The 17,599-nt window shown below is 57.0% G+C and overlaps 1 protein-coding gene across 1 annotated transcript; it reads right to left on the bottom strand.

Annotated features, from left to right (window-relative positions):
• Positions 1-888: 888 nt before the first annotated feature.
• On the bottom strand, positions 889-16,412 carry CBX6 (chromobox 6). The gene is made up of 5 exons (XM_064283521.1): positions 16,267-16,412; positions 16,047-16,090; positions 15,830-15,895; positions 15,653-15,719; positions 889-9,302 (listed from the first exon to the last, which is right to left on the bottom strand). The coding sequence occupies exons 1-5, from the start codon at positions 16,333-16,335 to the stop codon at positions 8,301-8,303; spliced, it is 1,248 nt and encodes a 415-aa protein (XP_064139591.1). The 5' UTR covers positions 16,336-16,412; the 3' UTR covers positions 889-8,300.
• Between the last annotated feature and the right edge of the window lie 1,187 nt (positions 16,413-17,599).

Raw genomic sequence — 17,599 nt, 5'->3', positions numbered from 1 at the left:
ACCCAAGCCAAGAGTCTGCTTGCTTGTGGGCGCTTTGCTTGGTCTTGCCTGGTCCTCATCACAAATCCTTCAGTTCCTCCTTTAGAAATTGCTGTGGTCACACTCATTAACCCTCAACTAATAAACAGACTTAGTGGCTGAGTAACGGCATGTCTTGTGACAACGAGCAGCAGTGACACTAGCTCAGGGTGAACCATAGCCTCAGGGCAGCCCCAGTGTCCTCATGCCCCGGAGCATGGGGGAGCATGGGTTTCAGGGTGGAAGAGATGGGTCGGGGTGAGTCTCCACCCCACTATAGGTGCGGAGGCTTGGGCAAACGAATTCTTTATTTACTTCAATTCTCTGCCCTCTCCTCCCCACCTGGCCCATTTGCTCATAAGGCACAACCTCGCTCGGCAGTGGTGAGGGGTCAGACAGGCGAGACCAGTGTAGTGCTCGCCAGTGCTCAGCACGTAGTAGGTGCACTGATCATCCTTGTTTTTCTTTTCTTTTTTTTTTTTTTTAATTAAGTGCTAAATGGGGATTTCTTGGGAACAGAGCACTGAGCCAGGTGCTCCAGATGAAGACGTAGGGGTGGCGTGGAGTGGGTGCCTGGAGATGGGTCAGCCCTAACTCCACGGCTGACTCCTTCCCCTGCCCCCTGCCTTGTCCTCACTCGGCCTGCCTGCCCGGCTTCTTTGGCCCCTGAGTCTATGCCCAGTCACAGGCAGGTCCAGGCTCCCACTTGTATTGCTGTCCCCTTGCTGGCCCAGGGGCTCAGGGACCATTTGATGAATCACACTGGAGACCAAGGGCCAAGCTCAAAGCCCAAGTCAGCCACCCCCAAGCCTCCCTGTTTCCATTAACACAAGGAGGAGGGCTGACCCTCAGGAAAATTTGAGGAAGATGAATCAAAGGCCTACAATGTGCCAGGAGCCAAGCTGTGAACTGGGGCACAGAGGTGCTGAAGACATGGCCCTGCTGTTTGGGAGTGAGATGCACAAGACCACAGGTCAGTCCGAGGGAGGAGCCAGGGCACTGGGGAAGGCAGGTCAGCACCCCCAGGTGGGAGGGGAGAGCACTGCAGGCAGTAAGGGGCAGATGGGGCTGGGGGAAGATGCCTCCCGCAGGCAGGGCTTTGGCTGAGGAATTGGGGAGGTGACCCTGAGGGTCTTCCAAATGTCCATGGCCCTGCTGGGGAAGATGTGTGGGGCTGAGTGCAGTTAAGATCGGAGGCTGAGAGACCAGGGCGGCTTTTGCCAAAGGGGCAACAGTGAAGGCCTAGGTGGGGTCACCTCTGGGGGAGACAGGCAGGAGACACAGGGTGGGGAGACATTTGAGAAAGATGCTCTTAGTACCAGCAATTCAGCATTTGAAGGGGGGCGGGTGGTGAGGAAGCAAGGAGCCCTCGTGGCACAGCAGTTAAGCTCTCGGCTGCTGACCTAAAGGTCAGTGGTTCAAACCCACCAGCCGCTCCGAGGGAGAAGGATGTGGCAGTCTGCTTCTGTAGAGGCTGTTATTAGGTGCTGTTGAGTAGGTTTCAATTCATAGCAACCTCATGTACAAAAGAACGAAACATCGCCTGGTCCTGTACCACCCCCACAATCGTTGCTACGTTTAAGCCCATTGTTGCAGCCACTGTGTCAATCCATCTCATTGAAGGTCTTCCTCTTTTTTCCTGATCCTCCACTTTACCAAGCATGATGTCCTTCTCCAGGAACTGGTCCCTCCTGATAACACGTCCAAAGTACGAGAGACAAAGTCTCACCATCCTCACTTCTAAGGAGCATTCTGGCTGTACTCCAAGACAGATTTGTTGATTCTTTTGGCAGTCCATGTTATATTCAACATTCTTCGCCAACATCATAATTCAAAGGCATCAAATCTTCGGTCTTCCTTATTCATTGTCCGAGTTTGTGTTGCATATGAGATGACTGAAAATGCCCTGGCTTGAAGGGAAAGGTTAGTCCAAAGGACTAATGGACCACAACTACCACAGCTTCCACCAGACTGAGTCCAGCACATCTAGATGGTGCCGGGCTGCCATCAACTGCTCTGACAGGGATCACAATAGAGGATCCTGGACGGAGCTGGAGAAAAATGTAGAACAAAATTCTAACTCACAAAAAAAGACCAGACTTACTGGAGAAACCTTGAGAGTATGGCCCCCGGACATCCTTTTAGCTCAATAATGAAGTCACTTCTGAGGGTCACCCTTCAAAGACTGGACAGGCCCATAAAACAAAACAAGACTAAATGGGCACATCAGCCCAGTGGCAAGGTCTAGAAGGCAGGAGGGGACAGGAAAGATGGTGATACAGAACGCGGGGTTGAGAAGGGAGAGTGCTGACATGTCATAGGGTTGGTAGCCAATGTCACAAAACAATATATGTAGTAATCATTTAATGAGAAGCTAGTTTGTTCTGTAAATCCTCCTCTAAAGTACAAAAAGAAAAAAACAAAAAACTCTATTCCTTGATAGAAAAGCTTAATATGTCACATTTATTTCTCCCACAATTATTTGTAATTTAACATCAGTTGCAATTCTAAAGACACTACTCTAAAGTTTGTTTGGAAGAATACCCAGGAAAGACTTGAAAAAACATGAGTAACTGGGGAGGAATGATGGCAGAGGCTAATATCACTGGCATTTAAATATGTTAAAAAATCGTAATAATTAAAGCAGGGTGTATCGTGTGCAGAAATAAACTGAAAAGTTCAAAATGTATTCAAATATATATGAAAGTATACTACATTAAAAAGTTGGCAAACCAAATTCACGGAGGGATGGAAGGTTTGTCTAAAAACAAGCAAACAAACAAACAAAACCCTGGCTAGAGTCAGGGGCACCTTAGTCCTCAAAGTGACATCTTTGGTTTTTAACACTTAAAAGAGACCTTCTGCGGCTGACTTGCCCAGTGCAGTGCGTCGTCTGTAAATCTGTAAAGATGTGGAAAGCCTATGGGGCAGTTCTACTGTGTCCTATAGGGTTGCTATGAGTCGGGATGGACTCAGTGGCAATGGGTTCGGTTTGGTGAGGAAAAAGTCAAGGGCAACGGCTAAGCTTAAGCCCTGGCAAATGGGTGGCCAAGGGTGGCAGCTTGTCCTGAGATGGAGCTCACAGGCCCTGTGCAGGCTTGGGAGGAAGGGATGGAGTTTGCCTAGGGCTGCCCTGCTCTGTGGGGAGGAGGCTGGTGGTCTACTCAAAGAAGGCACAAGCGCCCAGCCCAGCACCTGTGTGAGGAACCACGGGACAGCTCATTGTCAAAAAGGCCACGTTGTGTCAAAACTGTGGGAACCAAGGGCAACAGCAGCCATGTCCCACCCCGCCCCCCAGGCCTGCTCTCCCACTCTGGAAATCTAAAGCCCGCCTCCCCACCTGAGGTTTATTCTGCCACAGGACCCTCCCTCTCTGGGTACTATGATTCCAACAGGAAGGCCCACAGTGGTATGACCCCCGCTCCCCCCAGGTGCCTGCCTACTAGTTATCCTTAAGGCAGGCATCTCAGTTCTCCACAAACACAGGCTACTCGCCACCTTGGTGCCCATGGCCTACCTCGGCTGGCTGGAAAGTCGTGAGGTGGAGGAATGTGAGAGGCCAGGAGCCGGGAAACGGACTGGACATGTGGGATACTGGCCAGCTGCGGGACATGGTGGTGCTTCCCCTGGGGCAGGGCCTTTCTGTCCTCACCTGGAGCAGGTAAGGCCCAATGCTGTGTAATGACCACAGTTCAGGTGGAAGAAACCACACACACACACTCCCGTCCCAAGGGCTGGGCCTTCGCTTCGGAATGTGACAATTTATTTGGGGGGCAAAAGAGATTCTTTACCCCCTACTTCCTGGCATTGATACAATATTGAAGAGCAGCAGAACGAAACATACAAGACAAGAGTAATCGGCACCAACCCGCCCTCCCCCAGCCCAGAAAAGACTGAGTCCAGACCAGAACCAAAACCCCACCCTGTCTTCTGCACCCGCAATCTCCACTGGGGAGGGGCAGGAGGGCCGTGGGGGACCCACGCCACAGTCCCTCACCTCCTGCCAACCCCAGCTACTTTCCTATCTTGAATCACTGGAGGCAAAGTTTAGCCAGCTGGGAGCTGGATGGTTGAACCACAGACAAAGGCAACGACACTTTAATTTTAAAAATGAGAGCGAGAAAAGAGACAGCGCCCCTCCCCAAATATAGCTATATATGTATACTATATATATAGAATTCATTCGTGCACGAGTCATTAAATGAGCTTTTCAAAAATTAAAAAAATTATAAGATACATATTTCTTTAGGCCTTTGTGTTTTTAAATTAAAACCAACAAAAAGACGTCTCCATCTGCACTACGTCCCGACACCAAGGGCAGCCCTGAAACTTTGTTCCTTCTGCCCTCTGCCCCTTGCCAACGATTTCCCATTAGGCCATCACCCCCCTTTGCCTAGCTGATGCCCTGTGAGACAGCACTGGGGAGCCCCTCTCCTCGGGTTTTAGCCCCTCATTCTGGGCTCTCTGAATCCAACAGATGCAGACAGAAAACAAAACCTTTAAAAACCTTCCTTTCTTCTTTACAAAAGTGATTCCTCAAATCATATGAACCCCAAAGAAGCTGCCTGGGCTAGTGCAGGGGGCCGGGGTGTGGGCCTGCCCAGGCGGGCTCCACTGGCCAGCGTGGGGGAAGTGCAAAAACATAAAAAAACCAAACTAAAAAACCCCAGAAAGGTGGGGTAGGGGGGTGCCCTTGGGTCCCTGCAGATCTCCCTCACAGGCAGTGTCCTCCTCTGTGCTGACCCTCCAGCCGCGTGCACCCTCAGGGGTCTAGCGTCTTTCAAGGCTGGCCGGCTCAGGGGTCCACCCGACAGACTGCCTGGCAGTGACTTCGAGGCCTGGCCCCACCTTCTCAAGGGGGGCCTTCCCTAAAACGCCGGAGCAGCTTGCACTCCAGGCCCTGCCTCTAGGCCTGTTTCCTCATCTTTGATGGGGCGACCCCACCCACTCTGCCCACCTCACAATGAGGCTGGGGACTGATCATTGCCTCTACCCAGGGCAGAATAGGGTCATATGAGGCTCATTTTGACCTTGACCCCTTTGCAGGGGGAAAAGTAGAGAAGGGCTGTGGGAGGCTGGAGGCCCCAGCACCACAATCTCGACCATCACTGCTGCTCCACACCAGGAGCGCTTTAGGAAGAGCTGCTGCTGCCCAATACAGCCATTTCACAGAAGGGCAAACTAAGGATCAGAAGGAAAACGGGACAGGACTGGGTGCCAACTTTCAGTCTCAAACCAGGCCTCACCTGCTTCCTATGACACGGGAGGGAGTGGCATCGAAGGGGAGATGACAGAGACCCCAACCAATATCGAATGTAGGAGATGGGCTCTGGGGGGCATTTCACATACAAAAATAAAGCAAACCGGACTGCAACTCCTGCTGGGTAATTAGGAAAATGGAAAAGCAGCATGGGGTGGGGAAGGGCCCATGGATGGCTGGTCCGTGCAAGTAGGGGGCTGGAACTTGGGGGCCCGAGCTCAGAGCCACCCTGGAAGAGAGGTAAAGAGGGCTCCAATAGGTCTTGCCCTCCGCCCCCAGGCAGTGTGCATGGGTGCCTCTGCACGCACTTGAGGTGGGGTGGCCCGGCTTGAGGGTCTGGGCAGCAATGCGCCCATAGAAAGCCCAAGAAAGAAGGGACTTCTCCCCACAGTGACCCCAATCCTTAGAGCCACACCCGGTTCTCCCAGGATCCACAGCTTCTTTCTTTCTGAAGCCTGCATCCCCTCCCTGGCCAGGGAAGCTCAGGGGTGTCCTGGTCTTTGGGGTGATACCCCCCATGGGTGGGAGTGGTAGGACCAGATGGCCCAACAGGCTGGAAAACCAATGTAGGGGAGCAAGAAACTGAAGCGTACCTAGCCACCTGGAACAAATTACCAACAGTGGGTCCTGGCAATGGCCCCCTGCTGGCCCCCACCCCATCCTGTCCCAAAGCTCAGTTCTCCTCAGCTTCCACTTACCCTTGCAGCTTCTGGCTAGTTCCCTTTGAGCAGGAAGGATGCGGAGTAGAGAAAGTCTGGGCCCAGGACAGCAGGGAGGGCTCCCCCAGCCTTGGGCCAGGGAAGGAGGGTGGCTGGCCATGGGGCTGTCCCCATAGCGCCTCTGGGGGACCCGCCAGCCAAGTCTAGCCCTCTACCCCCTTCCCTCACATTGCCACCTCACCTGTGCAATCACTGCGTTACTATTTTTTCTTTAAATATCTTTCTCCCCACCCCCCACCCCATAGGAATCCCACAATATTTTTTCTATTTCTTTTTTTCTATTTTTTTCTTTTTTTTTGCAAAACTAATTCTTTCACTTTCCTGTCATAAAATCACCTCTGAAAACACAACTTCTTTACAAAAAAAGTCACAAATGACACAGACCCTCAGGAAAACACATTTCTATGGTCTCTGGAAAACACCTGTAATTGGTACCCAGGTGGTCACTCGCCTGGGGGAGGGGGGATCAGGGGGGAAATCACCTCCAAGGACGGAGGAGAAATACCAGCCCTTATTTGGGGGAAAAGCCAATTGGCACTTGGAGGGCCACAGAGCCAACACAAGGGGCAGGGCAGGGTCCAGGTGTGCTGGTCCCCTCCTGTGAGGGCCGCTGTTCAACAACCTGGGGGTGGGGTTAGGGGTGGGGGTAGGACAGGCTGTGCCGAAGTCCCTGGCAGGGAGATTCAGGAGAGAGTGTTCTCCCACGCTTAGGGACAAAGGGCATCCGTTGGCTGACTGGATTCCCTTTCTGCCTCCTTCCTGCCTTCGGCTACCTGCTACCAAATCGGAAGTACCAACTGTTGCACACACGGGGGAGCTATCTGGAGCCACGACAGGGTCATGACACCCAGGTCAAACTGAGACCCTGGTAGTGGTCAGGCCAGGCTGCCAGGCCCCTGGCCCTGCTCCTGAGACCAAATACCCTCACTCTCCTGGAGCACAGCCCCTCATTGCGGCCCTGCCCCTTTGGCCTGCCTATTCTCCCAACGCCTGGCCTCAAATTGGGGCTTTGGTCTCTGCCACTGGCATAGACGCCTCACTCCCTGGCAGCACACGGAAAACAGAGGCTGCCCAGGGCCTCAGAGGCCTCTGGCTGCTTCGAGCAGGCTGGGCTGCGAGAAAGCCTCAGCGTCAGAAGCAAAACAGAGGGGGTTGAGAGGAGCTGGGGAGACCCCCGGGGAAGGTTGCCAAGCTTCCCCCTTCCTCCCCAAACCCCCAGGAAGAAGGTGAAGCTTGGAGTGGGGGTCCCCCTCTCCACCTCAGTCCGCAACATGCCATGTCTGCAGTGAAGGCCTGACTGGTCAGGCTGACCACCCCTAAGGCAGAAGGCATATGCCCTCATCACACTGGGCTGGGAAGGCAGGCCGGGTGGCTTCTGCCACCATCTCCTAAGACCCGAGCTGACTGCGAGGGAAGGTTCTGGCCTTCAATGACCCTATTCGTTCTCAAGAACTGTAAGGGTGCCAACTGGAAACCTGGGGCCTAACGCCCAATGCACATACGGATACACGCACAAACACGCCAAGGGGTGGCGGACAAACACGCACAACCGCAGCTACCGCAGCAGGCTCTTATAGCACCTTTGGTCGAGAACTGAAGGGGTCTTTAGACGCCGGGAAGCTGTGGCAGGGTGAGCTCCCTGCTACAGCCTCCCGCCTTCAAGATGGGGGTTAGGATGCTGGAGAGTGGGCATCAGGGGGACTGCTTGGGCCTCATCCCAGGGTCAGCAGGGAAGACCCATGCCTCTGACCTCGCTTCTGGTGGGAAGGCAGCGGCTGAGCCTGGCCTCATCCCTGACCTCTGTCCTGGGCCTTGCCCAAAAGATAGGAACACATCTTTGCTCCTCTGCCCGGGCATCTAGAGAGGGAAAGGAACGTGCCCGCCCTAGGTGGGGGGTCTCCAAACGGCCCCCACAGCTGCCAGGTAGCACCGAGGAATCGGGCGCTGTACATGAGAGCAGGAAGCAAGCTGGGGGAACTGAGTGGGATGTGGAGGAGCAGGTGGACCCTAGGTTCTGGGGCTCCCCAGAAACCACCCAGCGGGATCCACTGTGTGTGAGACAGAGAGGGTGCCGGGAAGGAGCACTTCTCAGCGCTCTCAGCCTGTCCTGGCCCTAACCTCTCCCACAACCTCCCCCACCCACTGGGCTTCAGGGCTCCAACTGCCCAGTCCCATCCCAGGGTCAACACTGAGCCATTTGAACAAGCAAAGCACAGGCAGGTGAGGGTGAGGGTGGGGGTGCAACAAGAGGATGACTCTGGGCAGGAGGCCCCCCCCAAAGCCGTCTCCTTGGTGGAGCCCCCTCACTTGCTGGCCCCACTGCCACCACCTCCCCCGGTGGCACCTGCCACCCCAGCCGCCACCTTCTCGAAATCCTCAGGGTTGCAGAATTCCTTGATGGTGACCGTCAGGAGATTGCTGGTGACATCGGTGACAACCACGTTGGAGCAGGGGGACATCTCGGGGCGCCAGTCCCCGGCCTCAGGCTCGGAAGAGGCAACCACCGGCACAGGGGCTGGGGGGAGCGCCTGGCTGGGGGCAGCAGTGACATCAGGGGGAGCCCGCTTGCTGGTGGCTGCCGACTCTGCTGGGAGGGACAGGTCAAGCACCTCCGACTCACGCCAGTCGGGGGCTGATGGGCTCAGGGTCTCGGGGAGCAGCTTGGGGGGCACGTCATCGGGGTCGGAGGATGACTGCGGTGCTGGTGAGGGGCAGCCGGAGGAGCTGGAGCTGCGGGCATCGTAGGGGGCGGTGGGAGCGGCCAGGAGCAGCCCGGGGCCCTGGGGGACAGCAGTGTCGGCCTTGCTGGCAGGTGGGGGCAACAGGGGGGTGGGTGGGGGCTTGTTGTAGAGCGCAAAGGCCCCGAACTTCATGTGGCGGATCTGGGTGCGCAGGATGCTGTCGCTGAACTTCTTGCTCTTGCCGATGACACGGTTCCGTGAGGGGACTTTGGGGCGGGCGAGGGCCCCGGCCCCCTGCCCCGCAGCCCCTCCGCCTGCGGCCTTGTCGATCACCTTCAGGTTCAGGATGATGCGGTTCCGCTTGGGCTCCCGAGGCTTTACCTTGCGATTGATGATGCGCACCGTCTCGGAGAAGGGTGAGATAGGGGGGCGCAGGCCGGGGCTGCCCCCCTGGGGGTCCGGGCGGGGCAGCGGGCGGCGGGACATGCGGTGGCAGCGGCGGATGTCTTTCTTGAGCCGATGCACGGCTGCGCTGGAGTGCAGCTTGGGGGAGGAAGCACTGGCGCTCGGCTTGACAGAGAAGTGAACATCGCTGATGCGGAGGGCCTCCGCCTGGGCCCGGGCCTGCGGGGAGAGGGAGAGGGAGAGCGAAGGGCTGGGGTGGGAGCCTGTGGGAGTGGGGAGGGGTGGGCGGGGCCTGAGCCCGGGCCTGAGAGGAGAGGAGCTGAGGGCGGGGCCTGGACCCGGGCCTGCGGGGAGAGGGAGCTGAGGGCGGGGCTGGGAGCCCGGACCGTGCCTGAAAGCGGGCGGGTGGGGGTGGGCGGGGCCCGGACCCGGGCCTGGAGCAGGGGGGTGGGCGGGGCCCGGACCCGGGCCTGCGAGGAGGGGTGGGCGGGGCCCGGACCCGGGCCTGAGAGGAGGGGTGGGCGGGGCCCGGACCCGGGCCTGAGAGGAGGGGTGGGCGGGGCCTGGACCCAGGCCTGCGGGGAGAGGGAGCTGAAGGCGGGGCTGGGAGCCCGGACCCGGGCCTGAAAGCGGGCGGGTGGGGGTGGGCGGGGCCCGGACCCGGGCCTGAGAGGAGAGGGAGCTGAGGGCTGGGCTGGGAGCCTGGACCCGGGCCTGCGGGGAGAGGGAGCTGAGGGCTGGGCAGGGAGCCTGCGGGGGCTGGGCCTGGCCTGGGAGCGGAGCAAGGGGCGGGGCCTACGGGGTAGGCGTGTTGGCGGGGACCACGCCTGGGCTGCGGGGATGGGGGAGCAAGGGGCTGGGCAAGGGGCCTGGGCAGTAAAGCAGGCGGCTGTGTGGGGTCTGAGCAAGGAGGTGGACAGGGCCTTCAGGGAGAGCAGGGGGCTGGGCAGTATTCTGCATGGAGGAGCAAGGTGCTGGACAGGAGGCCCGGGCCGGAGGGGGGGGGTGGGTGAGGGGCCTGGGCCTACCAGGATGGGGAAAAGGAGGGGCTGGGTGAGACCAGGCCTGTGGGGGAGAGTGAGGGGCTGGGCTCAGCAGGGGCCTGGGCCTGTGCGTGGTAAGGAGGGGGCTGGATGGGGGTGCTCAGGACTCCCGCTGGCCTCCTCTGGATGCCTGGTGCCAGCGGTCCACAGGCAGTCTCTCACTACACCACCCTGAGAGCCTCAGGGAAGGAGTGGTGCTCATGCCCCATCTAAAGGTGAGGAGGCTGGGGCTCAACAAGGTGAAGCAACTTGCCAAAGGTCAGAGGGCAAATGAGGACCTCAGTCCAGGCCCAACTCCAAGACCTAACCTTTCCCTACCACCACGACCCCTGCTAGCTTTTCCCAGGATCCCTTCTCTACATGAGCCCCTGGTCAGAAGTGGCATACAACAACAATCAGGACAGGGTTTGTATGCACAGGACAGCAGCCCTTTGCTCAGATGCCCCAGGTGCCCCCTGCTCTGGGAAGCATCCCAGCCGAGCCTGGTACTCCTTGGTGGAAATCTGGCAACAGACAGGAGGGGGGAAGTTCACCCTGCTCCACCCCATGCCTGAGCCCTACTGGGCTTGAGTCCCAATGCCCTGAGCTTTCGCTTGCCTTCAAATGGGCTGCACCTGTGACCTGGGGTACCTCTGGAACAGTGCCTCGCCCCCTCGACTGAGGTGGGGCCCATCTTCTAGGCTCTCAACCACTGCACTTCCCTGCCTGGGTCTGACTCATTTGTCTGCCCCATGCGGCCCAGGGCCTGAACTAATCAGCACAAATGATAGCAAGGCCGGCTATAATCCAAACCAGTCAGAAACGGGTTTAGTGGGGGGATGGCCTAGATGTGGGACCACCGCTCTACTCTTTGAGCCAAGATGGCTTCGGGGCAAATGGCTGAGCAGAGGCTGTGGACAGCCAGGGATATTGTCCCGCGCTCCTGGGCCCAGCTGCACCTCCTTACCTGCCCCCCCACCACCAGGTGTGGGGTCCCTCTAAAGCCCAGAGCTCTACAGCAGCTCACACTCCACTTCACAGCAAGATGTGGGCTGTGGCAGGGCCCTCAGAAACCCATCTCCAGTCCAAACCACTCATTAGGTGACACTAAAAAGAGAGAAGAAGCCCTGTGCCATGGCTAAGTGCTTGGCTACTAACAGAAAGGTTGACCCAGTGCCTCTGCGGGAGAAAGATCTGGCGTTATTAATGTCTTTGAGTCGATTTCGACTCATAGAGACCCATGTGACGGGGTAGAACTGACCCATAGAGTTTTCTAGGCTGCAATCTTCACAGGAGCAAATTGCCACGTCTTTCTCCCACGGAGCCACTGGGTGCATTCAAACTGCCAACATTTTAGTTAGCAGCCGAGCACTTAACCATTGCGCCAAGAGAACTCTCTCTAGAAAACCCTATGAGGCAGTTGTACTCTGTCACATGGGGTCGCTACGGGTCAAAAATCAGCTCGACGGCACATAATAGAGGACAAGGGGCTTGCCAAGGACAAGGAAGCCCTCCTCTTCCGCCGCCAGTCTTCTGCCACGAAAGACAGGTTAATGAGTCAGCCAGCTGCTGGGGCTACAACTTCAAACAAATATGGCCTCCACCCCAGGGGCTGTGCTCTGTTACAGGGAAGACAAGTTACACATGGTCAAAACACAGAGTGAGCTGGTGTAATAAAGGAGGATCAGGAGCTGGGGGAGCACAGACGGGGCACCGACCAGGCTTGCAGGAGGTGACATCAAAGCTGGCCCTGAAGCATAAGTAGGAGAGAATCCTGGCCCCCTTATGAGCACTGACTGAGCCCCAGGCACAGATCTCAGGGCGAGGTGGGCTGTGGAAGGGCCCCTGCAAATAGACACAAATGCTGGAGGCAGACAGAACCCCACGGGTCAGGTCTCTGGGTGTGAGCGCTCAGAGGGATCAAGGAACTGAAAGCAATGGCAGGGACAGCCTGAGGGCAGGGACAATGGGGCACCACTGGATCTGTTTTACATGGCTCCTGGAGGAAATGACAGGTGAGGGCAGGGAGACTAGTCAGGCGTCTACTGCAGCCATCCAGGTGGGGAATGGAGAGGAAGCACATTCCCACGGTAAGTCTATGAGCTTCCTGAGTGGGACCTGTGGTTTGTGGTCGCCTAAGTTCCCCTCTCTACATCCCCATCCCAAGCCTAGCAGAGCACTGGACACCTAACCAGCACCCGGGAGGTAGCCTTATACTCCTGTCAAACAAGATTAGACTGTATTTTACTGCAATCCCCAGAAGTGGTGTTTGCTGAATACGAGAGGATGGTTTATTTAGAATGTGGCCCTCACCCTCCAGGAAGACGCACATTTTAACATTAGCCAAGGGCCTCCTGGGGCTGAATCAGCGATAAATCCTCTGGCCACTAGGTGGTAGCACACAGGCTCAGGCTGCCCTGTGCCAGTGCTGCCACCTCCACCTGCCCAAGAGGCAGCTGAGCCACCCAGTCCTCATGTCAGCTCCCCAGGGACTGGGCCCCTCACACCCCTTCCCAGACAAAGGCAGGAAAAAGCCCAGGCTTCCTTGGCATGGCAAGCAGAGCCCCCCACTCCCCTGACCCCTTGGGGTGTTTACTCTCTCTGCACACTGCCCGGGCTCCCAGGTTTCTGTAATTAGGGGTTTGCCAGTCTGTGCGAGAGAGTGGCAGAGTGTGGGCAAACATTAGACCTGGGACGAAACCAGCTGTCTGTGCCTCACTTTCCCCATCTGCACTCTCATAACAGTACCCACTGCAGGCGGCTCCTGTGACTACCAAATAATATCTGTCACCTGCAGAGCACAGTGCCTGGCACACAGCAAGTACTCAGTAATTACGAAATAAATCCACAGGTGGTGGGTTTATGAGCAATAATGTTGTTCTAATGTATGGTTTCCAAATTGTCTATGAGGGACGTTTACTTCGATAATTTCTAAATAATATAAGAAACTGGTTTACTTGGCTCCCCAGACCCCTAAGGTTGAGAATTCTTTGAAGGCTGGACCTGGATCTTCTTCATTTCTGGGTCTTATGCATATGACTGTAGTTACTGCCTAAAAAACCCCGGCACTGTCGAGTCGATTACTGCCTAGTGAAGTGAAAATGGTAAGTGCAGCCAACACATTTCTTGAACTCTGGGTGACAGGCAAGGCTCTGAGGGCTTGGCAGGTACTAGAGCCCCTACAGAAGGCTAAGAGGCCTAGACTCTGCCACTGACTAGCTGTGTGACAGTGGGCAAGTTATTTAACACCCCTGGCCTCAGTTTCCCCACCTGAAAAATGAGGGTAGTGGAACATACTTAGTGGGCTCCTGTTCCCCTCGGAACAGCTCCTGCCACAAAGTAAGTGGTCTAATTGTCATCTGTTTACCACACCACACTGCCTCTCAGGTCAAAGAACCCACAGTACACTCGGTTCCAACCAAGCTGATTTCCACGGCCCCTTGTAAATAGCTGTATCACACTCATGCTTCCTGTTTTGAAAGGTCCAGCTGGAGGTCTTCTCCATCCCCTGCCCCACCAACCCCACAGCCCTCATGGTCTCCTGTGCATGTTCACCTTTCCCCCTTAACCTAACGCATACTCCTTGAGGGACAGGATGAAGAAAAGAAGCCAAGATGAAGTCAGGAAGTTGGGCAGTGGGACCACAGGTAAGCCACTTTCCCTCTGTGGGCCTTGATTTCCTCATCTGCCAAAATGGGTTAATAATTTCCACTTCACAGGGCTGTTGAGAAGACTAAAGGAAAGAATCCATGTGGGGGGCTCAGCACTGTGTTAGGCCCATAGTCAACTCAAGAACTAGAAAAAAATCAAAACCCATTATTGTAAAGTCGATTCAGACTCATAGAGGCCCTATAGAACAGAGTAGAACTGCCCCATAGGGTTTCCAAGGCTGTAAATATCTACAGGAGCAGACTGCCACATCTCTCTTCCGTGGAGCGACTTGTGGGTTCGAACTGCTGACCTTTTGGTGAGCAGCTAAGCACTTAACCACTGTGCCACCAGGGCTCCCCAGGACTAGACCTACCAAAAAACAAACAAAAAAAACCCATGTTGTGAATCAAAGCTGTCATTACTCGCTTCATCGCTAGAGGGGGCCCCCGGTGCGCTGAGAAGCTGTCACGCAGCTCATTAGCACGCCTGCTGCTCCGCCCATCTCTCCTAAGAAGCATCAAGGGTTAAGGTTGCTCCGTGGAACCCAAAAGATGTGTGTAGGTGGGTGGGGGAGGGCATTTAAATATGGAATCCTGAAAACCAACATTTTCTTCACTTCTCCTTTAAACCCAAAGCAAACCCTTACACATACAGAGTCCTTTCTGGGGCGGCGGGTGGATGCTCAACTCCCCAGGAGCCCTACTGCACCCTTGGTGGGCTTTGAACCTTTTGGACAAAGTGGAGATTGCCACGTTCTCACAGTCTTCTCTGCAAAGAGGCCTCAAAGTCACAACCTGTTTGGGTGGGAAGGGGTTTGCCCAGACATCCCTAAGCACTAACCAGATTACTGAGGCCACCTGGGGAGTTCCGCCTGCAGCCTTGCCTGCCACGTCGGGTCACGCACCTTCCCTTCCCCAGACGCAGTTCTCCCTCACCAAAATACCCACAAACCCAAGATGGCATCCCCTGGACCTGGGCTACCTCCCTTGCCATGGCTAATCTGCTTTGCGTTCAACGACCAAGGTTCTACTTTAGAAACAGCCAGGGGTGGGGGAAACTGAGGCTCACAGCCGTGAAGCCAGCGGCCCAGTCTGGGTACTAAACTTAAAGTTAATTGATTTAAGGTCAAATTTAAGTTGAAACCCCATGCCAGGAAGAAGGAAGAGATGTGGCACACAAACCCTACTAGTGCTCTAAGAGGTGGAAAAGGGGAGGCATGCAGACCAAACCCTGAGAGGGAGACAGGCAATGGGGGTCGGGGAGGCAGGTGGCCCACAAATGCCTCCCCCTGTGCGGAGGCAAAGCAAGGGAGGCATTTGCCCCCAGGCGCAAGTCCAAGGGACGAGTCTGGCCAGCGAATCACTACCCCCCCTCCCCGGGATCGACAAGGCTGGCGGGTGGCGGGCGCAAACTTACAGACTGTCCCTGGGTGCTGTTACCCTGGCTATGGCTCTGCCCCTGTGTCCTGCCATGACGCCATGAGGGGGACTGCACTTAGCTTCTCCAAGGTTCTAACTCTGGGCAAAGGCGTAACAGCTCAAGGGTGGGGGAGTCGAGCAGAAGGTGGTCCCTCCTGGCCACCCCTCAGGTGGGCAGCCCCCACCTGCCTCATTCACCCCCTTTCCGAGCCCTGCCAGGCGCTGGTTTTCGTCAGCGAGAATTCTTCTCCCCCCGCCCCCCCAACACCACTCTCAGGCCCCTCTTCCCGAAGCGGGAGCTGGCCAGGGCCTGCTGCCAAGGGCTTGTCGGGGGCTCACAGTCACCCTCCTGCCAGCTGGGGCCCCTCTGGAAAGGACCGCCCGCATGGGCGGCCGCGGATCCGTCCCTCCCTTCCAGGCCCCGTGCTGGGCCGGGGCTGGGGCCCGAGAGGGGGCTGCTGGGGTTGGGCCAGGTTACCTTCAGGAGGAAAGTTTTGGGCTTGGGTCCCCTCTTCTTAGGCCCATACAGCTCACGCTCCCTCTCTCTGCGTCAGAGAAACGCCAGTGGTTAAAAAGCGCCCCTTCCCCGGCCCCTCTCCGCGCCGCCCTCCCGGCCCTCTGCCTCCCCGCGCCCCGGCCAGCGTCCCAAACTCACTTCTGCTCGAAGGCTGCGATGAGCCGCGAGTCCAGGATGTTTTCCTCCGGCTCCCAAGTGCTGTACCTGCCGAGAGACCCGGGAACAAAATAAAAAACGAGAGCCAGACAGGCAAAGGCGCACGCCGAGCGAGCCAACGTGCGCACCAAAAAAATAAAAAAAGGCCGCGGCACCCACAGCCTCCCCCCACCCCGCCCCTGGCCCCCGCGACACTCACTTGATCGCCCACCCCTTCCATTTCACCAGGTACTCGATGCGCCCCTGAAAAACAGAACGAAAAAAGGGGGGAGTGGGGGGCGGGGAGGATGCGGGGACGCGAGGCGGCGGCAGCGCGGGGGTGGCGAGGGAGCCCGGCTAGCGGAACCGTAGCGCCCAGACCGCCGTGTACGCGGGCAAGGGCTGCGGAGAGAGGCGGCCAGCCCGGGGCGACGGCTCACCTTTCGGATCCGCCGCTTGATGATGGATTCGGCCGCGAAGACCCGCTCACCCACTGCAGACAGCTCCATCTTGCTCAGAGGCACCCACAGCCCATAATACTCCCTGCTCCCGCGGCCGGTGCTGCACCGCTCGCGCACGCGCCGCAGCGCACAGGCCCCGGCGGGCGGGCGCGCGGCGGGGCGCGCGCTCGCGTTCCAGCTGCGGACCGTCACGTGACTCTCCCGGCCGGCGCGCCGTTGCCAGGGCCTCCCCCTCCCCCGGGGCGGTTGCTAGGGAAAGTGAGCGCTCGCGGGGCGGGGGCGCGCGCTGGCTCTTAAAGGGGCACCGCCTGGCGGTGAGAGAGGCGCGCGGAGACTGGGGGACATTCCGCTTGTGCGAAGCCCGCTCAGGCGCAGAGCTGTCTTACACGTTCTCCCCTCCTCGCCATCATCCCGGCCCCCGACAGCGGGCGCCTTCCCCCCCGTCCTTTAACCCCGTGCGGGTCTCGCCAGGCCCCAGATGGGGAGGGCGACGGAGCTCTTAATTACGACTCTGCAGCCTCTGCGCATCCTCCCAGCACAAGTTTGCAAACAGTTAAATATGATACAGCAGAAATGCATTTGCTTCTGCCTTGCCAGGCCCTGCGGGGATTTTTAAAAAACACTGACCCCCCCCTTTTCATTATCCAATATTTATGCATTCGTGGGAGTGTGGTTTTGTAACTAGTTCAGATAAATTAAAACAAAAAACGCCACAGCAGAACAGGAGGGGTGCAGTGGTTGGGGCCGAGGGAGGAAGGCCGAGGTGATCTTGTATAGCTGTCCTCTGACCGGGTCTTGGGCGGCGGCACCTGCCTTCACCCAGGAGGCCCGGTGAAGACCGCAGCGGGGACAATGTGGCAGTAATGGAAAGCAAGGGGGGCCGCACCCTGGATTGGGCCCCCACGCGGGTCATCCTTGGGTCACTCGGCAGAAACCGCCCTGGCGGTCATATCTATGTGTTTTCTGATTCCCAGGCCCCCTGGTCGCGTCACTCTCCTGCCGCCTGCGGTTTCTCCGTTGGTTCCGCCATTGCTCAGGAGGAGACCAGACCCCTGCTTCCATTCTGAGGAGGGGCTGGGAGATCTTGAGCTGTCCTGGAATAGACACAAAGTAGCCCTGCCCCACAAAATGCTGTCTTTCTTTCATTTTGAAATGATTTAAACTTCATTTTTCATTGCACCAGTAGTCTTGTTCTTTGTTAAAAAAAAAAAAAAAGAGAAGAAAGAAAATACAGATAAGGGGGGAAAACCCAACCGTTTATAATCTCCCTGAGAGAAAACCTTTAACATCCTGACGAATCTTTCCAGCCTCT

This window comes from Loxodonta africana, chromosome 4, assembly GCF_030014295.1.
Source record: "Loxodonta africana isolate mLoxAfr1 chromosome 4, mLoxAfr1.hap2, whole genome shotgun sequence".
Classification (NCBI taxonomy): Eukaryota; Metazoa; Chordata; class Mammalia; order Proboscidea; family Elephantidae; genus Loxodonta; species Loxodonta africana.
This window is presented reverse-complemented; position numbering and strand designations above follow the sequence as displayed.

What these genes read in the sequence shown, in the direction of transcription:
- CBX6 (XM_064283521.1), bottom strand. Translation starts at nt 16,335, where the DNA reads ATGGAGCTGTCTGCAGTGGGTGAGCGGGTCTTCGCGGCCGAATCCATC. An exon ending in TCAAGCGGCGGATCCGAAAG is followed by an intron (nt 16,091 to 16,266) that starts GTGAGCCGTCGC and finishes TCTGTTTTTCAG; the next exon opens with GGGCGCATCGAGTACCTGGT. An exon ending in ATCGCAGCCTTCGAGCAGAA is followed by an intron (nt 15,720 to 15,829) that starts GTGAGTTTGGGA and finishes TCTCTGACGCAG; the next exon opens with AGAGAGGGAGCGTGAGCTGT.